The sequence below is a fragment of the Crotalus tigris genome, unplaced genomic scaffold (genome assembly GCF_016545835.1).
Source record: "Crotalus tigris isolate CLP2741 ecotype Arizona unplaced genomic scaffold, ASM1654583v1 scf7180000019264.1261149, whole genome shotgun sequence".
NCBI classification, from domain to species: Eukaryota; Metazoa; Chordata; class Lepidosauria; order Squamata; family Viperidae; genus Crotalus; species Crotalus tigris.
In genome coordinates this window covers 346,969-373,378 of record NW_024097461.1, presented here as the reverse complement: position 1 = coordinate 373,378, position 26,410 = coordinate 346,969, and the positions used below count along the sequence as shown (strand labels likewise).

Genomic DNA, 26,410 nt, shown 5'->3' with positions numbered 1-26,410 from the left:
CCAAAACCCACTTATGCATTGTCGGGTGCCGGGTGGGTGTGGCCCATTGGGTGGGCGTGGCTGCGGTGGTAAAAGTTCAATCAATCCCAACTTTGCAAGATCTTTTTTTTCCCCGCAAGAAGTTGAAATTGACTGATTGATTGAACTTTTTTTTTTTTTTGCACATGGTGGCAGAGGCCTAAAGCGAAAAGGTTTTATAAAACCCAGCTGAAGGCCTAGGACTGGGGCGACGGCACGAGTGCCCACAGAGAGGGCTCTGAGTGCCGCCTCTGGCACCTGTGCCATGGGTTCGCCACCACTGCTCTATATTTTTGCATCTTCTAGAAATCCTGAGATCTTCCAACCAAAGTCTAGTGAAAAATCGGTAAAAGAAACACTATTTCCCAGATATTTTGGTGATTAACTGAACAGTCAATGGAAATGCCCTGACTGCCCTTCACCCACCTGCACGATGTCATAATCCCATTGGCATGCCTTCTGCACTCATTACTTCTAGATTTCTTAAAAATAGCTTTGAAAGGTTAGGGTTAGGTTCAAGCTTATTTCATTAGCTGAACTATAACTGGAAAGTATTTTTTCCCTCTGGAAACCAGTTGCTCCATAAATTGATAGGAGCCACCATCCAAAAGCCATAATGCAGTGGTGCTTCCCCTAACACTCAACAGCTTTCCACTGTTATCATCTGAAGACTTCAGTAAGCATTCTTTCTCCTGATCATTTCTTGAGCCCTTCAATTGAGATAATGTAATAGATGTATATCATACCTTTAATCCAAGAGCTCAATATGGAATACTGTACAAGCAAGCCCACTTTCAATCTAGCCTTTCTCCAAAGGTGCAAGGAGAAAGACATATTGAAGATGTAGTACAGTGGTGGTGAACTTATGGCACGCGTGCCAGAGGTGGCACTCGGAGCCCTCTCTGTGGGCACACGTGCCGTCACCCCAGCCCTGCTTCCCCCTGTGCCCCCCTCCTCACTAGCAGACTCCCTGGAGAATTGCCCCCAGGTGCGGCCCACTCAGAGCAGTGCAGCCAAGGACATAGCCGGGCAGCAGGGACACGACTCTGCCCTCACACCCCATAACATGCAGATGATGCTGCGGAGTGTGGGCGGAGAGTGTGGCTGCCATGGTGCTGCAGGGCTGCCTGGGTGATCATCTACAGGCCATGGAGGTGGTGCATGTCCCTGCAGGTGGGTGGGGCAGGGGGTGGGTGGGGGCGGAGCAGGCAGGGTGGAGGCGGAGCCAGGGGGCGGTTTTGGGGCACTCGGTCTCTAAAAGGTTTGCCATCACTGATGTAGTAGAACAAGCACAAAACCCAAAGCTAGAAATGACAGCTCAGATCCTCACAACTCCTCCGAAAAGTGCTACCAAATCATCCTTTTAGTATGTTTAATTTTATTGTCCTGAATTAGTTTGTTTTGTCTTGAGCCCACATCTGTTTTGGTAAATAAAATCCCTGATATACTATTTTTAAAAAAATCAGGCACTGAAATAATGCTCTAAGCGGAACCTTGAATATATATATAGGCAAAATAGGAACACACTAATCATGGAATCAGGTTGAAATCATTTCCCATTTTCTAGTATTTTGGGAGAGATTTTCACCTAAGCTTTGAGAATTGAAGAAAGAAATTCATGTTGAATGCAAACCATTGCATTGCGATTCCAATGGCACCGCAATCTCAGGTTATTTTCACACATTGTCAGTGCTCTTGGGAGCCATTGAAAAACAATTCATTCCTATAACTCCTTTCTCAAGCAAGCTATCCCAAAGAAACATCTTCTGATCCAGCCCGCAGATAACTTCTGCAGCCGACGCCCTTCTGGTAGCTTCCCAAACAGCATCTTCGGCTGTGACTGAAGAAGGGCTAATCAGGCAGCTTTTCTCATTTTCCCATGAAGGTTTCAGAGTCTCCAAAACAGGATTTTCTCCTCTTTCAGCACAAACCAATTTCCATTTTCTCAGTAATAGCAATTTTCTTTTTCTTTTGACTTTAGATGAAGATCTAATAAAGACTGTTTTTTGATTCCATAAATACATCCCTCACAACAATGATTATAAAAAGAGTGAGCACAATTAATACCCAAAAATACTTCACACTGACACGTAACCATTATCTCTTCTGCAACTTAAGGTATTCCAGATATATTAGTCTGCAACTTCTCATGTTCCTAAAACACCATAGGTAATGGCCATGGGTTCTGTGATCGGCAAATAGTATGTAAAAAGGAAAAGTGCAATGAACTTTTTTAAAAAAAATTGTAAAATTCAACATGCAGAAGAAATATTGGTGAACAATGTTTGAGTATACTCAGATCTCTTAAGCCATACTGGCTAAATTTCTAAAATACCTAAAATGTTTTGTATTTACATTTCTATCTGCAGTAAATGTTTTGGCAAATTAAATAGACACCCAAACAGTTGATATAGAAGTTGGTATTATGTTTGAATTTATGTTTGTAAGATATAATTCATCTTGATCAGAGGTGTCAAACTGCCGGCCCACGGGCCGGATGTGTCACGTAGAAGCCGTGCCCACCCCATTGCCAGCAATGGCAAAACCGACCCGATACGTTGTGACATTGTGACTTTGACATGCCTGATCTTGATGAATGGCATTAGTAGAAATGATTTTATAGATCAGGACATGGCAATGAACCATTAAGCTCAAACCACTTGGATGGCCTTGAATACTTGTATGTTTCATTAAAGGAAAATCAATGTTACTTACTCTCATTTTTCTTCATGTTTCAACGATGCTTGTAGAATTAAAAAAAATATTAATGGTTATCAAATGCAGAAATCACGTCACTTTAAAATATTCATTAAAGTGAAAACTCAAATTATATGCCTGGAATGCCTACAGACCATCCAGATATTGCTCAATGACTCCCAGCAAAAGGAAAATGTATCAGTATATTTCTTCTAGTGTTTACTGGCATATGCACCCCACATTTCCTTTGCAGGTACATATGCTGCATGAAATAGAAAACAGGAGGGGGAAAAGGCTTCTGATCTGAGGGTAATAAATTTGCAGAATATGGAGGCATATGTTTTCAATATAAAACAGGCAAATTTATAGTCCTTTAGGCATTAACTCAGTGCTGAATTTAAATACAAAGCTGATTGTATCTAAAAGTCTATTAGGGCTCTAGCATTGCACACCAACATCTGAGCCAAGTACTCCTTTTCACACCAGAAGAATTCCAGTGCAGATACGATTTAAGCTGCGCTCCATGTCATAATGCAGAAGCTAACCTCTCACTTTTAAGGTTGAAGATCTACCTGTATTTACATGAGAGCAAAGGTTATTGTTAAATAAACCAAAATGCTGTCTGCCATTTTCTTCATAGGTTTCAATGCAAAAGTTTCAATTCAAAGGTTAAAGTTCTTTAAGTCCTCGTTCCCATTACTGATGATGAACTATTTATACAAATGACACTTTGCAGAACTGCTTATGGAGAAAATAATGTACTTTCTACTACAAACAGAACACTACATTTCTGTATTGTTCTGAAATGATGACGAAAGAACCTGCAACTAAGTTAGAGATTTATAAGCACACTTTAAAGCACCATTCACTTTAGAACAAAGATTGAAATGATGGTGTGCTAATTATTATAAGTTCACAATGTTTTGCCCAGGAAAAACCATTATGATAGTGAATCTTCTCAAAAGTAAAATTATTGGGATGCAGATCTGTTGTTACCCAGTTCAATTTATAGTGTAAGATATTGCTGGAATTAATATAGTTTCAGTTGGATGAGGTCTCACTGAAGGTGAAGAAAACAAGATTATTGAGGATGGAAATCAACATAAGAGATAGGAGTAGAATCAAGGCAGAAGCAGGAGGTAAAACACCAAGACGAATAAAGAGATTAAATGATTATGTCTGAGTGCTTAAAGTCACTTTTTGTGTATAAGTTCAATGACCCTGATGGAAGAATCCTCATCCAACATGGAAAAGTAGCATGAGTGAAAATTTAACGACTAGCCAAGGATTTTTCATTAGGACAATAGTTGAGCCTTAACTTCTCAGTAAATATATCACACATTAGTAATGCAGATGTAGCAAACAGCACTTTCTAGAAAATATGCTTAGGAGCATCATATCCCCAAGTAGATTGAAAGAAAACCAAAAAGATTTTTAAAAATCAGCCTTCTCAGACTAAAATGGCTCCAGCAGACACATCACGAAAAAAGCAATCTAAAAGATATGCTTCACCATAACAACATTTAAAGTGAGAAATGAAAATTGCATTTGAAGGAATTTGCTAACATTTTCATTTTTTTTTTACATTTTGAACCGCACATCTCCCTCAGAGAGGGACTCTCATGTTGCTGTGAGCTGAACCACTATGAGAGAAAGAAAAAAGCTATAGCCCTTTGAAATTTGAAAGCATTTTTCATACAAAAGGATTATTTGCTGTCTCTTCTTCTAACTTCTACTCTGGGCATGTAGAAAGAGGCCAGCAATTCTTCAAGGATGTCCTCGGGGATTATAGAAAAAGACAAGATGGTGGCCATGATGGCTCCACTTGTTTTTTATGTGTGACACATGATACACATTAAAAAAAAGTGGAACTTTCATTATGCCCTATGGCCACCATCTTGGGATTTTTGACTGCCCAGCAATTCTTGAACCCCAAATAGGGGTTCTCTTCCTATTACCCTAAAAAATGCAAACTGGCATTATTCAGGAATTGTAACTGCTTAATTGGTCCAGAAGATAGTAATTAAAAATTATGCTCCAGGAGTAGAAGAAAAAGGAAGAGCCATACAACTTAATCCTCTTTAGGAAACGTAGTGAGGAAAACTGCCCTGGGCCCCACATATAGAATGGGCCTCACTCAGAATATGGTTGAAAATTTAAAACAATCAAATGGATTTATCTATTTCTTTCAAGGCACTACATCTATTGCAGTAACATTCCAGTAATTATTTCAGTATTTTGGGTTTCCCAACATACTTCAGTTTTCAGCGGATAAAACACTGTGGAAAGAAAATCACCTTATTTCATTTTACCTTCAATCTGCCTATTAAACGAGATCTGTTGGCAAATTAGTTTCAAGCATTTGTTTTAAAGAAATAGAAAAATAAATAAATATCTCTAACGAATAGTACAGGGAAGATATTATTTAAAATCCTTGATCCAGTATTTGTTTGTTTGTATGTATGCCATCCATCTCCCTTATAAGGGGAAGATTAGTTAGTTAGTCCCTACAATCTTCAAAACTGAGAGGAAAAGACGGTTTTAAACTGGGACCATAAAACTCTCAACATAGGGCCAGGTGACCTTTCTCCCTTGCAGCTCTCTTACCTCTCTTTGCTTGGTGGGAAGTGAAGTTCTAAAGAGGATCAAAGAACACAGGCTGGGAGAGAAGAGGGGACATATTCCTTGCAATCTTTTTACATATGTTGGAGTGAGAAGAGAATGAGGTTGAGGCCAGAAATATTCTATAAACTTCCTACTCTAGAGTCTCTCCGCCTTAGAAAGTCCCTGACAAAAATAGACAGCAGAGAGAAACCTCTGATTCAGCATAGCTGATGACAATGACAAAGCCAGCCATACAACAAAACATCATCTGAAAATTAATCATAGCAGGAGACTCTACACCCAGCATTAACTTGAGAGGTAACCAAAAAGCATTTAGCAATCCTTACAATCTCAACTCCCACCATCCCAGATTTTTTTTTTTTTTTAATTGGGCTACAATCAACAGTTCAACTTTCTGGGAATCAAGTCTAGCTATAATTCGCAATTTGCAGTTGTTCAATTTGACACCATGATTCTGAATGGGACTGTGCCCATTTTGGGCCAATTGATATGTTTGAAATATTGAAAAACTACCATAGGCTCTGTCACAAATTAAGGCACGGAAATGCTCATTTACAGAACAATGAGTGTAGTTAGCTATAAGGCTCCCATCTCCTCAAATACCAAATTGATGGAGTTAAAAGAACAAGAACTTGAATACAACGAAGAAATGGAACTTGAGCAACAAAACACAGACATATTTTTGAACCACAGTTCCATTCCTCAATGTCCCTGGAATACCCTCCCTTCTTTTTCTTGCATTCAGGAGCAGATGCTGCTTTTCTTTTTGTCTCTCTCTCACACACACACACATACACATCCTCTTCCTCCTCCACTGGACTTTCCTCAAACCTTTTCTAATCCCTTTTATCCATCTGCGCTTCATCCTTTCATGTTTGAACAATGTCCTATCCTTATTCCCAAGCATTAGACACATCACTTTCTCTTCCCCATTCCTTTATGTCACTCTTCACCATCCACTAGTTCCTCTCGCCTCCATATCTCATCAGAGAGCTGTACTGAGATGGGTTTCTTACTTTAAGGGGGTTGGCGATAAAACTGCAGAATGAAGTGTTTTGGATCCAAAGAGTCTAGAGGCATTTATAGAAATAGGGATGGCAGGAAAGCAGAATGCTTCACTTTTAAGAATTCAAGGCAGAGCAATTCAAGACTTCTTTGCACTGGAAGATGTGGAAACCAGACTGCCTGAACCCCTAGCTTCAGTTCTAGGACTAAAATAAAGCTCTGAAACTAATTGCTCTTTTATGCACAATATGAAAAAGTTAAGTATTTTTTAAAAATGTATTTAGTTTACATGACAGTTTTGGGTTCTAAAGGACTACAGAAATATTGATATGGCAAGCAATGGAGGTATCCTGTGCTGTTTAATACTATGCATCCTAGAGAGCTTCCAAGAATCAAGATTCTGCCATTTTGGCTTATGTGTAATCATTGTTTGTGAAATAAATCACACATCTATGATGACACTCAAAACAATTCATGAAGACACTCCTAAAAATAATCACTTCATACAAACCAGCACACATCCAGTTGATGAAGTATGTCAGAATGTTCTGATTTGGGATACCTAATGATTATAAAAAGTGTAGATAAAATCTTTTTGCAAAATCTGCAAAGTCAAGTAGGGGTTGACGTGAATAACATTGTCTGCACCTGCTAATAAGCAAAAGATTGAGAAACACTTTCTGGGAGTGGAAGCAAAAAAATGCAAGACTATAGTGGGTATAAAAAGTTTACACACTCCTTATTAAAATGCCCAGTTTTTGAGATGTAAAAAAAAAAATCAAGATGATGATAAATCACTTTAGAATTTTTCCCACGTTTAATATAACATGTAAGCGGTAGAAATTGAGAAACAAACTGAAATCTTTTAAGGGAAAAAATAAAAAACTTATAATAATGTAGTTGTATAAGTGTGCACTCTCTCTTATAAGTAGAGATGTGGCTGTGTTCAGAATTAACCAATCGGATTCAAACTGATGTTAAATAGTGGTCAGTACACACCTGCCATCAATTAAAGTGAATGTGTGGAACATGAAGAGCTAGAACTCTCAGTGCAGGAAAGTGATTATAGTAGGCATTATGGAAACCTGGTAAGATGAAAATCATGAATACAATGCAAGAATTGTAGGATGTAACTTATTCAAAAGGGGCAGAACAGACTAAAGGAAAGAAGTGACATTATGGGTAAGAAAGTAACAGTACGTACTGAGATCCAGGAATTGTACACAAAGGTTCTAAAAACATCTTGGTAATACAAGGAAGGAGCATTGGAGCCAGGTGCTACAGATTGTCAAGCCTGGTAGAAAATGTAGATAACGCTCTTCTAGACTCAAGGATGACTGGCAACACGAATGGTTTAAGCCAGAAGCTGGAAGAAGCAGAACAAATTACTCTGGGAAAAGATAGGGGGAGGTTGACAGATAGGAACATCAAGACTAAAGGCTAATTTACAAAACAATGAGTCAATAAAGTATTAACAGAGATAAATTATCAGAGAGGAGAGAGACCAGGATGCATGGAGCAATTTAATTTTTTAGCAAAAAAACTAATATAAAAAAGTTTCAAAGATAGTATTGCTACCTGCTTATATTCACTCAAAAGAACCTTCAACAGATACCGTGAACTTCCTGATGTGATAAGTGAATTTGTGCAATCTGAATCATGAAAAAAACCAAATAAACGCTGTAATTTTTGATGCTCTTGACAGGGGGTTTTGCCCACAGATTTAGTTATCTCCTAACATTTATTTGGAGTTTTGCTTCCTCATTTGCCTGTGCAAGCCTCATCAGCTTTAACAAATTCAATCTTTAGTTGCTGGAAATCTCCTGGGGATTCAGAGCCTTGCTGTTTGACAACTCCCACCTCAGTATCAAAATTCAGAACTTGACAAACTGCAACGAGCAGAAAGCATTAAAATGTAAATGCAAAGCCCTTCATTACCACAGGAAAAGGCATAACAATAGGATCTAGGAGATTATACAGGTCAGTGATGTACATGAAAGAGATCTGGGTGTCTTGCTGGAGCACCAGTTAAAAAGATCCAATTGTATGAAGCATTTGCAGAAAAAAACAAATGGAACTCAGGTAGTTCTCAACTTACAACCACAACTGAGCCTAAAACTCAGGGGCTAAGTGAGACAGCTGTCATCAAGCAAGTTTCCCCCCATTTTATGACCTTTCTTGCCATAATTTTTAAGGGAAACAGTGCAGTTGTTATTCCCTACATAAAAGAGTATTTGGGAGATCCTTAGTAGACTTGCCTTTGCATAGGAGAATAAACAAGAGGATCCATAACAGTGGATTCTTGCACTTAATGGAGGGTAGAACTTCCCTAGTCCAGATTTCTCCAATTTGTTATGGCCATTTTTGAGAATTCTGGGAGTTGAACTCTATACATCTGGAAGCTGCCTATATTGCAAAGCAATGGCTTAGGTAATTGGGTTCTCTTTCCACCCTTACATTCTGCAATTCTATGGAATTCTAAATCCTTAATAAAAAGAACTCTATTCCTATTCCTATAACATATATGATTGACACCTCACCAAAAGCTAACTTAATAATTCTATCAAATATAATTGTTTTTAATTCAGATACAGTATGGGTATGTTATTAAAACAGCACTAAGAATCACTTCTATACATCCAGGTTTGTGTGTGTGTGTGTAAGTAAATGTATGCAAGAGATAAAAACAAAACATAACTAAGAAATCAAGATTATAGAATATATTCTGGTCAGGGAAATGTTTTAATAATATCCCTACAGTTACATTTATCTGTTCAGAGAAGCTTAAAAGCAAGTGCTGAGCTACACTCGCTCTAATGTAGGACATTAATTGAGTAGCTCAATGGTTCTCAACCTTTTCTTCACCACGGATCCCCTTTATACCCTTGGTAGCCCCAGACCATGGACCCCCCCCCAAACAAATCATATCAATTCTTCAAGCCTTTGTGGACCCTGTGACATCATGCCTCCCAGGGGTCCACAGGCCACAGGTTGAGAACCACTGAGGTAGCTTGAAGAAGTTCCTTCCTAACTCACTGAAGGCTTAAGATGGCATTCTACAAAAATGTAAACAAAGGCACTTTGGTGATTAAACTGACAACTAGGCAGTAGCCACTGGAAAGCTCTTCTGACTTACCTGTGGCTTGACAAAAGAGGAGGAAGGTGCTGTGAGCATTAACATGCAGGATCTGGTCACTTAGGAAAGGTGGTAGCAGCGTAACTGGAGCATGATCTGTGATAGACCAAACTTCAGACTGGGGACAGCTGGGTGAAGGGAAATCACTTCCAATACAGGACAAAGAGGTACCGGTAGGAGGAAAAGCTACAGAAGCAGAAGCTGTGGCAGAAGGGGACAGAAAAGGAAAAAGAAGAAGAAAAGGGCACTAAGGAAAAAAGTCTGCAAGAAATACTTCACATGCCAAAGGAAAAAGGAAGAAGAAAAAATAGAAAACAGAAATATAAAGGAAAGTCATGTGGATTCTGTCTTCATTCCTTTCTGTGTCCATCAAACAAGGAACCAAACATTTGTGTATTTTATTGTGATAAAATTAATCTAAGGCTCAAATAATAAAGATGGAATGCAATGAATTTCAATATTTATTCCATAATCTTTTCACATATACATAGCTAAGATAGAAAAATAAAAGCAAAATGAATCATACAAAATATAGAACTATTCACAGCAATACCATCTAAGAGAGGTTCGGGAGTTAACCCCCCCCCCAAAAAAAAACCCTTGGGAGCAAGGAGATTTCTTGCTATTCCTAACCTCCCTGTTTCTTGTAACACAAAGGAGAGACACAGAGACAGCAAAATACAAGTATTAAAACTGTACATCACAAAAGAATTTTACATACAAATAGTGCCACTGTGAACCACATTTAATGTATTTTAATCCATGAAGATATAAAACAGTTTGGGGGCAGTTTTGGTTTGTCTGTCTTGTTTCTTCACTTGCTTTTTTTCAAATGATGGAAGATGTGACAAAAGTGTGAAAACATTTGGCAAAGTTGACTACGGGTGGTGTAATCTGATTACTTTCCAACTGTGAAAAAGATTGAAAAATAAGTAGTCTCTATCACCTCTTCAGGGACATCCATCCAATGTTTGTCAAAGTCTGCATTGTAAACACACAAGGCTCTCAGAATGTCTGCAGTTTGGTGACAGTGCCTTCCCATCATCCACTTAAAAAAATCCCAAAATGTAGTTAGTGTGGCAGTGTCTAATACCTTTTTTTAAAAACCTCTTTCTAAGCTATATTTCCCCATAATCCAAAATTGAGCACTTATAGTGATTACCATAGTAGTATCTCTAAAAATAACAAAACAAAATCATTTAACCAAAACGTATCCCTGAGAACCTTATGCAAATCTATCCAGACCTGTCCCAATATACAGCATATTTTACAAAAGGTACACAAACTGTTTGAGAAAACTTAAATGCTTCTTTCATCAACTATAGTTAACAGACAAAATACAATGACGGCAGTACATTAAGCATTATAAATCACTAAATGCAAAGAAATGTCCAAAACTGGACAAAAAGCCTATAATTTACCAATCTGATAAACTAAATATTATTTCCAATTTGGAATTAAACTGAAATTAGATTTTTAACAGCAGTTAAATATATGCAAGCTGTAGCTACTTAAATCCTTTTTGGCATGGATCTGCAAAAAGAGTTAATTTTATTTTCTATGAAAACAGGAAATAAAGTAGTATGTGCAAATGTTAAATCAACCTCAAGGGGGAAACAAGTTTGAAATTTACAACTGGCCATTTAAAATAAAAATTCAACGAACAGATGAGAAAAATAAATGTGGAACAAAATGTTTTTTAGAACACAGCAGATGGTTCTTTGTTCAATCCAGGTGTGAAATGACAAAAGTATCACACATAGAACTAACAACATATAGATAGCCCTTTGCGGCCCAGTTATCACATTTAAAATGCAGTGTATTAAAAAAACCAAAACAATTTAGAACAATCAAACTTTCATCAGAAAAACTGGGACCTGTTGCCTTTAATCAGCTTCAGCATCTGAGTCAGCAAATTTCAGTTCACACTTAACATCAAAAGGTTTGTCCTTGACATCTTTGTAAGATTGCGAATGGTCCTCATCATGCTGAACGTGGCCATTGCCATAGTCTGCTTCGGTTTCATAGCCTGTGTCATGTGATGGCTTTGGATGTTCTCCACTTTGGGTCAGGAGACTGCCTGGCTCCACCAAGGTCTCTTTCACACTTTGCTCACAATCAGAAAAATCTGCCTTGGGCTTCTTTTTCCCAAGTAACATAGCAGAGCGGAACTTCAGACACTGGTCTGGTAAATATCCTTTGTAACAATTGTAGACAAACAGACTCAAGAACAGCACAAAAAAGAACAAAAAGAGAAACATCAACAGGGAACTATCATTTGATTTTAGAAACATGGTCTTTTCAGGGACCTCAAGAAGTGATTTGGAGCGTTCAATATTGGAGGCAGTGCTCGTTAACATTGGGACAAGAGGATTTGTTTCTATCCTGATTGTTGTGACTGGTACAACTGGAGTAGTTGGAATGTGAAGAGCTATCCCTTCAGTAGCAAAAGAAGCCATTCTGGATGTCCCTTTGTTACCTTCTGTTTGTGGAATAGGCTGCTTTGGGCTCAGAGTGGTATGCTGGATTTTTTTCAGTTCCAAAACATGCTTAGCCAACACTTGTGAAAACTTTTGATTCTTCACTTTTTCCTCTGACAGGCATTGATAAACACCACTGTCACCCTCAGACAAATTGAAGATGAGCAATGCTTTCTCCAGAAGACGGTACTTAGGGCTTTCCACCTTTAGCACATCATCCTTGAATTTCCAAACCACCTGTGCCAGTTTGGATTTCTTTGAACATTTTAACTCTGCAGTGCTCCCATGCCCGAAAGTGTGCTGCAGAGAATGCTCTCTGACTTTATCTGAAATAGCAAAATAAATGTGAAACCACATCAGAAATGACTTTTTGAAGAGGAGACCAATTCAGCCATGTTGGATGCTCATAATGTGAGTGCAGGTAGCTTATCACATCACACCTATGGCAGTATCCAACTGGTATCCTTCTGTTGACAGGAAGCATCAATCAGGGTAATACAATGGGGCCCTTCAAATACTAGGCGTTCGTAGACTAGTTTGGAAAATGGCACAAGGCCTGCAGACTTATATGGTATCATTCTTTATTCTGTCAATGAATGCCTCTGTCAGAAGACTTCTCAATGGATATGACCATTAGTAGTGCGACACAAGCTACAGTTACAATATAAATTATACCCAAGTTCAGCTAAACAAATATGTGTAGAACTTCTCTGCTGCTATATTTGGAAGTGGAAGGAAGCACAGGAAAAAAAGGTATGAATGATCAGATCAGATCAGAGGGAAAAAAGACTAACAAATTTAAGTTGTATAATGAGCATATCACAGTAACAAATATGATACACAGACTTAACCTAAAAACAAACGAACAGCAAATACAACAACAAATATAACACAAACTTGGAAAGATAAACTATCGCAAAAGAATTATAATCTTTGAAATTGAACCTTGTGTTTAAATACACTTGTATAGAAAAACCTGTAGCTTAAAACAGTTAATGCTTTTAAAACAACTCTTATGATTCTTGGTACTTTTGATAGATTAGTAAATATGAAATCTAAACCAGGAACAGCATCACTGGATAGACAGGCTTTCAGTGTTCAGAGCACAGCCTAATTAAGGAACGTTCATTATTTTAACAGCCAGATAATATGCCAAAAATTACTTTTATCAACTCTGACCACAAAACAGCTTAATATGCATGTACTGGAGTTGATAGGATTTTGAAAAAAGTCTGCATTGCAAAAAAATGATTTGGAGGTTTGATCAGAATTTGGAAGTAGATTACAGCTACAACAGTACCATGTAACAATAATTATCATCCCTGGACATAGAACTTTTGTTTTGGAAGGCAAGATCTCTCAAGTAATTTTTTTTTGTCAGTTTGGAGAGTCTTGCTCAGTGGACGAGGGACAAGAATCTAAAACCTAAAAAATACCCTCTTAATTAGGATAACTAAATAAGAACACTGAAGCCATACTGGATGAAAAGTCTACTGTATGCATTGATCCATATGTAGGCAGATTCACATAAAGCCTTTGTGTAAGGCTATTGTTTGGTATTTCTCAGAGTTTCCATTTATAAGACCCCATGGCTTCCTGTGAGGCCTATTTCTTGTTTGTGCAATTGGGCAATTCCATAATGGACTTGGTTGTGAATCCAGAGATGATCAGTCGCATTTCTTCAAGATTTTTAAGGATAGTTACAGAATAAAAAATGGAATATGTTAAAAATATAAGCAATGGGATAACAATCTATATATTATATGCAAATAGAAAATATTGCCTTTAGTAATTATAAATATAGGTATCAAACATTTATTCTGTGTTATTGTTCAATTATTTATGAAAACCAAAGCTTACCTGAACAAGAAGAGGCATCTCCAGTTATATTCTGAATCCAATCCCTAAAAACAACATATAGTATGACATAAAATAAATTGTCATATTCCATATTTATAGCCCTACTACAAAATCATCAGAACTTTTTAAAGTTACACAAATGTACCACTAATTATAGCTAATAATATTCAAATAAATATTGACGTAGGGTAGAAGCATGTTTGCAGAGGGTTATGCTGCTTTTTGATAAACAGTTGCTCCCTGTACTAACAAATTAATGAAGTTATCATGCTACTGATAACTTGTCTGTTATGGTGATAGTGACATAAGTAACTGGATGAGTTACGCACTATGATTTATCAATGAAGGAAAATGTTGTGCTCTGCTTACTATTTTCAACCACTAGCCTTTGGTTTTCTTAGCATTCCTGCCAAAAATCTGTCGTCACTTAATCCTGGGATCTATTATCCGCCTTCACAGAAAGGGGAGATCTGTAGGCTGCCTTCCAACACATGGAAGAGTCTCCATGCACCAGTGTGACATTAAGCACAGAAAAGCAAACAGGAAAAGATATAACATTTGAAGCCAATGTGAGTATGTGTCTGTGTACAATCCTTTGATTTGTCAATCTGGTTTGAAATAATTCTTCTCGGCAAATCAGGACAATCCATAATAAACAAAAAAATATATCCCTTTTCGGGGAGGGGAGGGGAGCAAATGACCAAGGCAAAATAAGACAGGAGTGTCTAGGATAGACAAAATGGCTGATACCTTGCCATTTTCATAACTTCCTTATTCTCCATTTACACTAGGCACAAACAGGTGATCCCAATTTAAAGTAAGAAACTGTTTTTTTCTCCTAAAAATATTGTAAACAATAATTAGGTAGATAATATGCCTTACAGTACTGCTATGAAATGCAAATAAATATGAAAGTTCCAGTTGGTTTGGAAAGAACAGTAAGGCAGGTTAGTGTAGTCTGTAATTGAAAAGTTGGGAGACTGATCTAAGAGATGTGTTCTGATTCATGCAATTTGTTCTTACAACTTAACTTCTGCTTTTGCTTGAAAATAGATATGTAAAAGGGCCAGAACACAACAATCAAAGCTGGGATGATAAAATAATTACAGTATTTAGACAGAAACAATCCTAGTTTCTTTTTTCTTGCCTTCACCCTTCTTCTCTGATACAATTAAAAGTTGTATTTTTCATTTGCCAAATCATCCAATTCTGGCACTCTGATTAATCTGAAATAGGGTTTATTCAAAAGCATGGTTTATGAAGCTGTCTGATTTCCATAAACTATAGTTTAATTTAATCACATATTAGAATTTAGATACAATACTAAAACATTACTAAAATCAGAAAGTGAGTATTTCCAATGTTTTGTACAGAGAAAAACAAACAAATGCACCCAGGGGAGCATAACTGGAATTATGTCTAAACCACGAGTGCCTGGGCTGCACTGAGTGAAGAATTGTCTTGGGCCACATACAAAATATATAATTTTATATAAGTTTGTATAAATAACAAATGTCCTTTATTATTTTGTGGGTCCTGTCCAGAACTGCCTGCAGCGTGTAGACTACGGATTGGACACACCCAAGCTAAACTAATCATGTCCTGATTTCACAAAGCAAAATATTCAAGATATTTTTTACTTTGCATTTTACATATTCTGCATTATATTTGATAGTTTGGTTTAGAATTAAGTTCTGTTAAGTTGCATATATTTTATGAAAATCACATATGAAAATCCCTATGAATCTTCAGTTCATATTATTTGTTCTACAGTTGTTCTACAAACAAGTTAAAGTTGCAATTTATATTATAGTTCTTTAATTATGAGTAAGATCCACTGAGATCAGCTGGATCTAATTCTTCTAAGTAAACATACACAAAACTATTAAGTGTTCTGATCCCACTGTTCACTGGAAAGTTGTTGAGTTTTTTCTTTTCTAAAGTGTTTTTCAGAGATCTTGTCTCTTTTAACCCATCCCTACTACTTTTCAGATTTCACTAACTATCCATTTGCTTAAAGTTCTTTTGACAGAGGAAGTAGAAGGAATTAGAACAAGAAATAAAAAAAACCAGGACTCTCAAGGATGTTGCATTTTGTGCAATATGGATGCTTGGAACTGCTCATTGAATGACATTTTCTTTATTAGTTGATCCACATAAATACATTTGATCTACATTGTAATATATAATGTAGATGCATCTCAGTACATTTACCTGTTATTCTCACTTTCTTTGAAGATATCAGTACAAACGGATTTATGGGAATTCCAACCACAGTATGGATCTCTTGCCAGGACACAGTCCACACAAGTACTATACTTCTCACAAAATGCAACAGGTGACTGGACTACTCCTGTATTGGATCCTGCATAGAGGTATTGCTTTCCCTGCAGAAAATACAAAGGCAGTTGATAGAAGAGGGCATATTTCTCTTCCCACCTCCAGCAAGAAAGAAGCTTCGTAAAAGATTGAGCTATAGTATTTCTCAAAAGAAAAATGTGCGGTGTAACCCAAGGTATACAACTATTGTTAAAACTAACAATATTGGGCTATTATGGGGCTAAACTGTTTAACACAACTTCCAATCTGTACTGATTCCAAGGAGCTTCATTTAATATAATAAATTGTGCATTTTTTTTTTTTTACTGTAAATGGGAGAAGTAATAGAAGAACCAAACATCTATGGTGTCTTCTGGACAGAGTGTTAAGACAACTATAGACCTTACTATATATTCCTACAGCTGTTGATGCTGCAACATTCTTTTCTCCATTAAAGAGATGATTGGGACTTTAATATAAGCTCCCAAGAGCTTATATTAAAAGAGATAGTTTATCATTATTTTATGATATATATCACTTGGTTTAAAAGCAGTAGATAGATAAACAATGGGAATGAGCTTGTAACATACTCTGCAGGCAGGACTCATCCATAATGCCTTCTAAGTCATCATGCGGTTTGCTTATTTATGGCTTGGTTGTTGTGTAACCTCAATCATAGTGGTTTGCCAATCGTAGATTACGGCAGGAGTTGACAATCTTTTTTTGAGTTATGAATGCAGTTGGTGAATGGTGGTCACAGATGGGGACCAATTCTTTTTTTGGTGCCGAGTAACCTCTGGGAAGCCCAACACACTTTCACTCTTAAGCCCACTTCCCAATCAACTTGCTGCTTAAATTCAGTAGCAAATTTGTCACATTAAGGTAGCTTGATTTCAAAGATTTGGAGGTAAGGATGGAAATGGGAGGGTCTGTCTGTTCTCATTGCTAGCATTATTTTTGCAAAACAAAATAAGAAAAATTCACATTGCTTAAATTTGCCACTGAAGATGTCAACTGGTTTATTCAACAAAGTATGATAAATTGTGGCTCAGTACTATGTGGGGACACAGGAAACTGAATGTGTCAGATTATTTGTTATTTGTCCATCTTGCTCAGTAAATCTGCACCCTCTGACATTAGTTCTCCAGGCAGAAGATAAGACTTTTCACTCCTCATGCAAATACAGGCTTATCTCTGAATGATTACATCCCTTCCTGCCTATAGTCCCAAATCCAAAAGCTATACAGGTAATCCTCAATTTAGGACTGCAACTGGGAAGGGATGCAGTTGTACATGTGTAACTACACTGCTTAGCAACTGCAATCCTGCATTCACTGTTGCCATCATTAAGTGACACTTCCTGCTGCTTCCCAACAACAAAGTCAATGGGGGAAGCCAACAGGAAGTTACAAGTGCCAGGTGGATTACAAGTAGGCTGGCAGGTGGGTTATGTGGCTATTGCTGGGTCGGAAAGGGTGAGGAAGTGGCAGAGGAAGTGTGGCGTGAGCAGAGCTACTGCTGCATGGGAGAGGATGTGTGAGTGGTGGAGTAGGTGAGGCACAAGAGTAGCAGGTGCTACTGGGTAGGAGAAAATGCATGTGTGGCTGGGAAGGTATGGGTGCAGCAATGCTCAGGAAAGGTGCATGAGGGTACGCAAGTGGCTGGTGATGCATGGCACTAGCACAGAGAGGCGGGGGAAGGGTGCATGTGTGAGGGAGATTAACCAAAGTAATTTGGTGTCCTTCCCTGTCAGCTTCCCCATTGGCTTTGCTTGTAGGAAGATGGCAGGGAAGATCACAAATTATGATCACATAATTATGAGATGCTGCAAGCATCAGTGTGAGCCAGTTGCCAAGCACCCAGATTGCAATCACATGACCCTGAAAGAGCTGGGATGGCTGGAATATCGAAGTGGTCGAAACCACCACTCACTGTAACTTTGGTCACTGAACAAGTGCTTGTTAACTGAAGACTGTCTGTAGTCTCCGAAAGGTTGCATGAATACAAACAATTACAACTGGATGCTTCCAGATTAAAAGTGAGCATATCAACCGTCTATTTGGGTTTTTGAGTCTTGTACGTATTTAGAGCTACTCACCATCTAGGGATCTGAATCAGTCTTGCAGTTTAACAGACAATCAAGTTCCCTGCCATCATCTCTGAATTCAGCAGCTGATTTTTCCCCATCTTTACATATTGCAAGCTTTGATTCTCCCAGGCCTTGTCTTTTTTTTCAGGATTACTACAATTTCTTGACCTTACCTTTTTCGAAGAAAGCAAGAGAGTCTGAATAGAATCAAAATTTGGGAAGAGCTGAACTTCTTCAATAATATGCATTCCATTTTCATAGCTGATTGCTTTGTGAAGAGCACCTTGATCTGAAATGAAAGAAAGCAATCTTTTTGGTACCCGTGTAAAAATAAACACACTTTGGAGTCTACAGATTCCTTCTTCACAAGAGATATCAAAACCTTTCAGCTCTCTCTGCTTTTTCAATATTTTACATATTGCTTTTTACTATATAACTGCCTACTTCAGCAGTCTCACCTCTGATCTAATTTTTGCCTCATCTTTTATCTCCATTCTGTTGATTTTAGTTTTAGGTAAACTGCAGAGATTTATGTATGCAGCTCTTGAAAAGTAGAATGAATTACATAACATACCCCACCTTATCCAAATAAACATGCAATATACAGGTAGTCCTTGACTTATGACCACAATTGAGGCAAAAATTTCTGTTGCTAAGTGAGATAATTGTTGAGTGACTTTTGTCCCATTTTATTACCTTTTTTGCCACAGTTGTTAAGCAAATCATTGCAGTTGTTAAGTTAGTAACATGGTTAAGTGAATCTGGGTTCAACATTGACTTTGCTTGTCAGAAGATCACAAATTGATCACATGACCTTGGGACACTGCAACCATCATAAATATCAGTTGCCAACCCTCTGAATTTTGATCACATGACCATGGGGATGATGCAACAGTAATAAGTGTGAAAAACGTTCATAAATCACTTTTTTCAGTGTAATTGTAATTTTGAATGGTCACTAAGCAAACTGTTGTAAGTTAGGAACTATCTGTAGTATCAGCAGCTACTGCATTTCCCAGAAACGCTCAGAGAAAGATAAAATTTTATCCAGTGATAGAAAGCTGACAATGATACAACCAGGATATTTTGTAATAATTCCCAGACTGAAAATATAATCTGTCTTTTACTTAATTGATGAATTTCAGTTAAGCACTTCAAAGACACAAAGGAGAACTCCTGAAGATGTATACAGGTAGTCCTTGATTTATGGCCACAATGGAGGCTGGGATTTAAGTCTCAGGTTGGTGGGGTCATAAGTCAAGGCACCACCTGAAAGGACTTGATTTTACAGCCATTTTTACAACGATTGAAAGTGAATAATCATGGTCATTAAGCGAGTCACATAGTCACTAAGAGAACCATGTGTTTATTAATTGAATCCAGCACACCCAATGTGCATTTTTTGCTATTTTCTATTGGAAAATGGCAAAAAAAGTCATACATTGTAGTCACACGGATATGGAATACTGCAATCAACTGAAAAATTAAGCTGGTTGCCAGGTGTCTGAAATGTGATCACATGACCAGGAGCGTAGTTGTAATTTCAAGGACTGAGTTGTAAGTAATTTTTTAAAAAACCCTAGCGACTTTTAATGGTCGTTAAACAAGTAAGTCATAAGAGGACTATGCAAGGAAGCACTTTTAATTAATTCTGGGCCCACTTTTCCCCCACTTTCAGTACCCTGAAATTCACAACACAACACTGGATTGATCTATTCAACTTCACTGAAAAACTACCTCATCTCAATACGATGTGGTCTTAAAACCATGGAAAACTCACCTGTACCAAGAAACATGACATCATATAACGTGCCATTCAATGCATGAACTTGGTCCACCACAATCTGGGTGTACTTCACATCACGCTTGATCAATCTGGGTCTGTCTCCTATTGGAGTCACAGAATCATCCATCAAAGGATGGTCTTTGACAAACTGTAAGGTTTTGTCAGGTAAGTTGAGTGTACTCTTGAAATTTTCTGCTTTGGCCTCCTTGTTTATACACTGTTCCATGAAAAATAAACAAAATAGACACACAGTATGATTAATGAACACTTAAAAAGGAATAATACAGGTAGTCCTTGACTTACAATAGTTCATTTAGTGACTGTTCAAAGTTACAATGGCACTGAAAAAAGGTGACTTATGATCGCTTTTCAGTTACAACCTTTGCAGCATCCCCATAATCATGTGATCAAAATTCAGTTGCTTGGCAATTGGTTCATATTTATGACCATTGCTGTGTCCCAAGATCAAGTGATCCCCTTTTGTGACATTCTGACAAGCAACATCAATGGGGCAACCAGATTCACTTAACAACTGAGTTACTAACTTATCAACTGCAGTGATTCACTTAACAACTGTGGCAATAAAGGTCTTAAAATGGGGCAAAACTCACTTAACAACTGTCTCACTTAACAACAGAAATTTTGGCCTCCATTATGGTCGTACATCAAGGACTACCTGTTTCAAACATTATCTAGCTGTATAAAGTAATTTCTGTATTTTTTCAAGAGGTAAAACTCAAGACTTTTCTAAGCTGGATGAAATTAACCTCAACAATGGGGAAATCTTCTCATAAGCCTTTTAATTCTTTTAAAAGATATTCTTTGGAAATGAAATAGCACATTAGGAATCTTGAAGTTATTATAGCAATAGCATTTAAACTTATATACCGCCCCACAGTGCTATACAGCACTCTCTGTGTGGTTTACAAATGTCAGCACGTTGCCCCCAACAATCTGGGTCATGGAAGGCTAAGTCAACCTTAAGCTCATCAGTATCGAACTACAGACTGTGCACAGACTTTGCTTGCAATACTGCATCCTAACCACTATGCCACCAGAGCTCTTATAATGTATGGTCAACAATAAAAATGGAATCTATCATGCTTTTAATAATTTGCATTGTTTTCTTTTGTAATGTATGCCACATAGAGTTACGTCATCTGAGTTGGACAGTTATATAAATGTTCTAAACAAGTCAAATAGATAATAAGCATTTTTCTTCCTCAATTTTATCACCAAAGTTATTTTCCAAATATGGCTAGTTATTAACATCAGATAAGCAAACCTAAAATATACATTATAATAATCTTAAACTAGCTAAATTGAGGGATCCTTGTGCTTTGTGAGCTTGATTGTTTTCTTGTAGACCAGGGTTGTCAAACTGCCGGCCCGTGGGCTGGTTGCATCATATGGAGGCCACGCCCAACCCAGCAATGCAAAAAAAGTCATGATATATCGCGACACATCACGTGATGCGTTGAGTTCGACATCCATGTTGTAGACATTTCATTACCCGAACTAGGGAACGTCATCAATGCTGGATTGAAAACAACCAAGCTCAATGAGCACTAAGGACCCCTCATTTCAACCCTGAGCTACAATGTTCTTCTTTATTGGTACTAGCTAAATTTTCCTTAATTAAGCCAAAGGGGCAAAAGGATATCCCTATCAATTAAGACTAACTTAATAGATGTTTAGAACCATCAGTGAGATTCCAGTGTTAAGACCAAGACTATGGCTCTCTTAAAATCCTCCCCTGTGGTCTTCAAAGATACAATTTAGCACTTATCAATGATGTTATTCCTGCTGTTTAAATAAAGAATGAAATTGAAACAGCCCGTTTGGTTTTATCCAACTTGTCAAGAGGTGTTAAGAAATAACTCACTCAGACTGGGGCTACTATTGTTTGGGGATTATCACTATTAAAACCAGACGCCATCACAAGTACATCTAACATTGAATAAAAACTGTCCTTACGATTGTTTTTTAGAAATCAAGATAAGGGAACAGTAACCAGTTTATATATCCAGAACTTACTGCTCCAGGCCGTGGCTTAGGAATCTCTCCATTGTATCGCAACCATTTTGTATGGGATTGTTCAACTGTGGTGCTTTGCATGTACTTTCCTTTGGCAAAAACATCTTCCACTGTAGAAATATTGTAGGCACACACTGCTGAGAGACCTACATTATTCCTTTTAAAAAAAAAAGGAAACTTATTCAACTTTTTACACTCCTAGGGTAACAAATGGGGCTCTAAAACAAAAAGCTATTACTTACAACTGAGGAGTAAAAACCCCATAAATCACTGGTTCTTTTAAATTTGAAGTCTTTAGAATAAAAATATCGTTGACAATGTTGAAAAATAAATTTTTCTCTGGGACTGAACAAAACAACCGAGCCTTGAGGTAGGTAGTCCATTTTTTTTGTAAAGTTCGATGGCCTCCTTGGTCCCCCTTGGGGAAAAAAAAAGTATTTTCACTGTCTAAGAACATTTTTTTTATAATAGTTTTGCATTGTTACAGCATGAGTAGATACAGAATATGAAATTCTGCCAGGCCACTTTTACATTTTAAAGCACACTGAGGAAAGGTTCCAACCTTAAAATATCCATATCCAAACTTAACTAGAAATGTTCTGATCACAAAATGGACATTTCAGCTACAATATGGAGGTCTAAAGGGTCTGTTTGGAGGTTAAAACAATTCTGGAGCATGTCTTCTCCAAACTTTCAACGTGATATTAATCATCAGAATGGCAGATTTCAGAACTGAAATGTTTTTTTCCCAAGTTTTTTTATTAATTTTCCAATATTACATTTACATATTTGAAAAGTAGCGTGGCGGTTGAGCACCGTAATTCCATTACATTTGAATATCATCAGTACAAATCTCAAAGTATTACAACAACTAATTCCCTCTCTTTCCCCCATAAAATCTACTGTCATATTCAGATCAATACAGTTCTTATTCTATCAATCAAACAAAAAATACCTTTCTAGTATTCATCAATAATCTTCAGTCTATACATATCTCAATTAATTTGACATTCCATCTTTTAGACAATAACCTAATAAGTTTTTCTTAACTTTAATTTCGCATTGATATTTAAATTTAACATTTAATCTTTATCATTTCCAGATTTTAAATGATCCCAACTTCTCAGAACTGAAATGTTTTGACTTCAGAACATATTGTATACACACAGACACACACACACCACCACAAAACTTTTCAAATAAATGAGTAAGACCCTGTAGGCAGTCTCTGCTTTCACATCATTATATATTAATAAAGGCCACTCAGGGTCTCTATAATGTTAATGGTTTGAGGGCTGCTGTGATAAATACAGCTTTTTCCCACACCACAAACAACTTTGGCATTAGGAAGAATTGTATCTTCTCCCTGTGAAACTAAACTGGGGAGCAGTTGAAAATGTTTCTGTTTCCCTCTGCCTTTGTGGCACAGGAAGAATTGTGCTCCTGCACTGCTAAGTAATAGGAAGCCTCAACCTCCAAATAATGAATTTTAAGTCAGAGTTTCTAAAGGAGAAATGTGTAACCCTGAAAGAACTAAAATTTAAAACATCCCTGGTCTCCAGCCTTTGCTGTGACCGCACTTTTTCAAAAAGTAGACATCTTTTTATAAGTACCACCAGCAATGCAGAAAGGTATGCTTATTTTTGTGCATGTTATGTGTGTGCCTTCAATTTATTATTGGCTCCTGACAACTGCTTCTACTAGTCCCTGCAGTTTTCTGGCAAGATTTCAAAAGTAGTTTGCCATTACCTCCTTCCTAGGGCTGAGAAAGAGCAACTGGTAAAAGGTCATCGGCTTTTCTGCCTAAAACAGGGCTAGAATTCATAGTCTCTCAGATTCTAGCCTGGTGCCTTAACCACTACATCAGGCTTGCTCTAATATTTCCCTACCCCCTTCCATATAATTCCATGTAAAAAAATGGGAATCCAGATCATATATTAGTTGTGCTACCACTTCAAAGTAATGACAAGCTGTCATTGGGTAAAGAACCATCACTGCCACACCAAAGTGCATTTGGTAAAACTGCTGGGATTTCACAAATCTTGCAGGCTTCATCAGCTTATATTGCTTAATTACATGTTGCAAATTAAAAGCAGAGCCTAATATTTTACAAACTCCCGCACCCTTCCACCCACAATAAACATACAAGACGACAAAGCATTAAATGTTCTTGGGGGTGGGGAATCACATTGTTTCATGGTAAATAGATTCCCAATAAAAGGAACTTTTTTTTTACTGCACTCACATAGAGTGGTTATCAGCAATTTTCTCTTGGCACAGAAGGACACATTACAGTCAAACAAGTTTGATGTCCTATTTCCCAATTCCCTCAGGCTGACAATGACCAATAAGCATATATATATAAGGAGAGAAAATCATAAAAATCCTTGGTTTTTCAGGATACCATACTAAGCCTTTGGTCTTTTTTTTCCTCCCAATTTTCAGACATTTAGCAATTTTAGTAAGCAATTCTGTTACCTCAGCAAAAAAAACCCCTCATCAATAATTATCAATTGTTGAAAATAACGTTTCCCAAGAAGAACTATATAAGATGCCTATTATGGCCTTCAAGATGATGATGAAGAATGTCTTGAAATCCCTCGCTTTAGGCTATGCTGGCTGGGACTGCCAGGAGTTAACAACATTTGGCAAGCCATGAAAATTATGGCTGTCTACAAACAGTCCAGTTTAATGTTATAGTGCTCTGTTGGAAGTACAGCAGATCTAATTTAAAGAATGGCAAGTTTGGCTCCTAAGCAGAAAGGACAAATAAACTAACACTGTTGCCCTTGGGGATAGACTGGAAAGAAGAGGCATGTCTGGACTGACAAAACAAATTTTTGTTTCAACTTCCTCCATCCCAGAAAGAAATAGAAAATGTTTTTACTATGACCCACCTTACAAACCCTAGCTATCCTTGGAATCATCAGTTTGTTAAGGAATTCATATTCCACTGATACCTCAGTGAAAAAGAAGTACACTTTGTCATCATCTTCATCAGGGCTTTCTGGATCAGCTCTTATCACATCAGCAAAAATAAAACTTGGTTCTATATAAAGGAAATATAAACAAAATTGACTACCATTTTAATTATTCTCCTGTGGCCCCCATTTCTGTAACGGTTCACTGGATATTTTTTATTATTTCCGTCTTTCAAAAACCTAACAGGAAAAGCTTTGAGACACCACAAACTCTCGCCATGGATTAAACTCAGAGATCAAGATTTACATATGCATGATTGAATTATTGATTCCAATCTAAATTCCTTGTTTCTCAAAATAAGTTGCAAATACATACATAGCTCCCAAAACACAATGACTGTTTTGATAAAACAGCATTGGATGCAACCCAATGGAATATTCTATGGGGCAATGAGTTGCAAAAACAGTATGTAAATAACAAGTTGAGCAAGTTACTTTCCTTGCTGTTTACAGGTTGAAAGGTCTCCAGGTCATTTATAATCAAAGCCAAATTGCCTAAATCAAAACCAGAATTTATCCCAAGAGTCTAAATACTGAAATCATACTTGGAATTTTGGCATCTCTTTCAAACATAGATGGAAAATTCAGAAAAAAGGGTTATTTTCTGCAGCTATAGGTTTGAAAGAAAGTTTTTTTAAAGAAAAAAATAGGAAAACATCTACATGAGATAAAATTTGATAGTTTATTGAAGAACATTTTAGTGTAGTTTTTTTTTTTTTTTTTGATTCAGGGCCATTTTTTGTATTTATCTAGGATCAAACCCCCTCTAAATTTCCTTACCATTAAGCCAAGGAATTGCATATTCTGTCCTTAGTGGATTTTGCAGTGAGTTCCTAGAAATAATAGGTTCACTTCCTAAAAAATTGTAAGATGTTGCAGAGTAAAGATCCCCATCTGTAGAACAACAAAACAGAATAAAAATAAATATATTTCGCTTGAAACATTATATCACATGCTAAAATACTATTTTGCTTTCCCATCCTGATTAAAATTGTAGAAAGCTTAAACCGCTTTCTTTCTACCCGTCAAATCCCTAAATACCATTTCTCTATTTTTTTTAAAAAAAAAACATTTATTTTGTATTGCTTTTAAAATAATGACAGAGAAATGGAAGAAACTCACAAAAGATAAAAAAAACATGCATTGTTAAAGAAAAGGGGGAAAAAGTATGAAAAAATGAACAAAAGAAAAATAAAACAGTGCAATCTTTTAAATGTAAATAGTTACAATTCTATATGTAGTTATTTAATGCAAATATTATTCCACTACATATTTATTTCTAATGTACCTCTTTTCTATTCTTATATAAACTTTGCATTTGTTGTTGAGTTCTTTGGTGTATAAGTAGAAGACTTTAAAAAATCTTCTCTCATGAAG

The 26,410-nt window shown here is 37.0% G+C and overlaps 1 protein-coding gene across 4 annotated transcripts in view; it reads right to left on the bottom strand.

Annotated features, from left to right (window-relative positions):
* Positions 1–9,924: 9,924 nt before the first annotated feature.
* The window catches only part of SEMA4D (semaphorin 4D), a 101,042-nt gene continuing 84,556 nt past the window's right edge, over positions 9,925–26,410 (bottom strand). For all 4 annotated transcript variants that reach the window (XM_039361430.1, XM_039361428.1, XM_039361431.1 and 1 more), the window contains 9 exons: positions 25,814–25,927; positions 24,950–25,101; positions 22,295–22,470; positions 22,053–22,209; positions 20,010–20,232; positions 18,403–18,518; positions 16,036–16,208; positions 13,822–13,865; positions 9,925–12,287 (listed from right to left, as the gene is read on the bottom strand). In XM_039361430.1, coding sequence (XP_039217364.1) covers positions 11,368–12,287; positions 13,822–13,865; positions 16,036–16,208; positions 18,403–18,518; positions 20,010–20,232; positions 22,053–22,209; positions 22,295–22,470; positions 24,950–25,101; positions 25,814–25,927 — 2,075 coding nt within the window. In that variant the 3' untranslated portion in view covers positions 9,925–11,367. The remainder of the gene's footprint in view (positions 12,288–13,821; positions 13,866–16,035; positions 16,209–18,402; positions 18,519–20,009; positions 20,233–22,052; positions 22,210–22,294; positions 22,471–24,949; positions 25,102–25,813; positions 25,928–26,410) is intronic.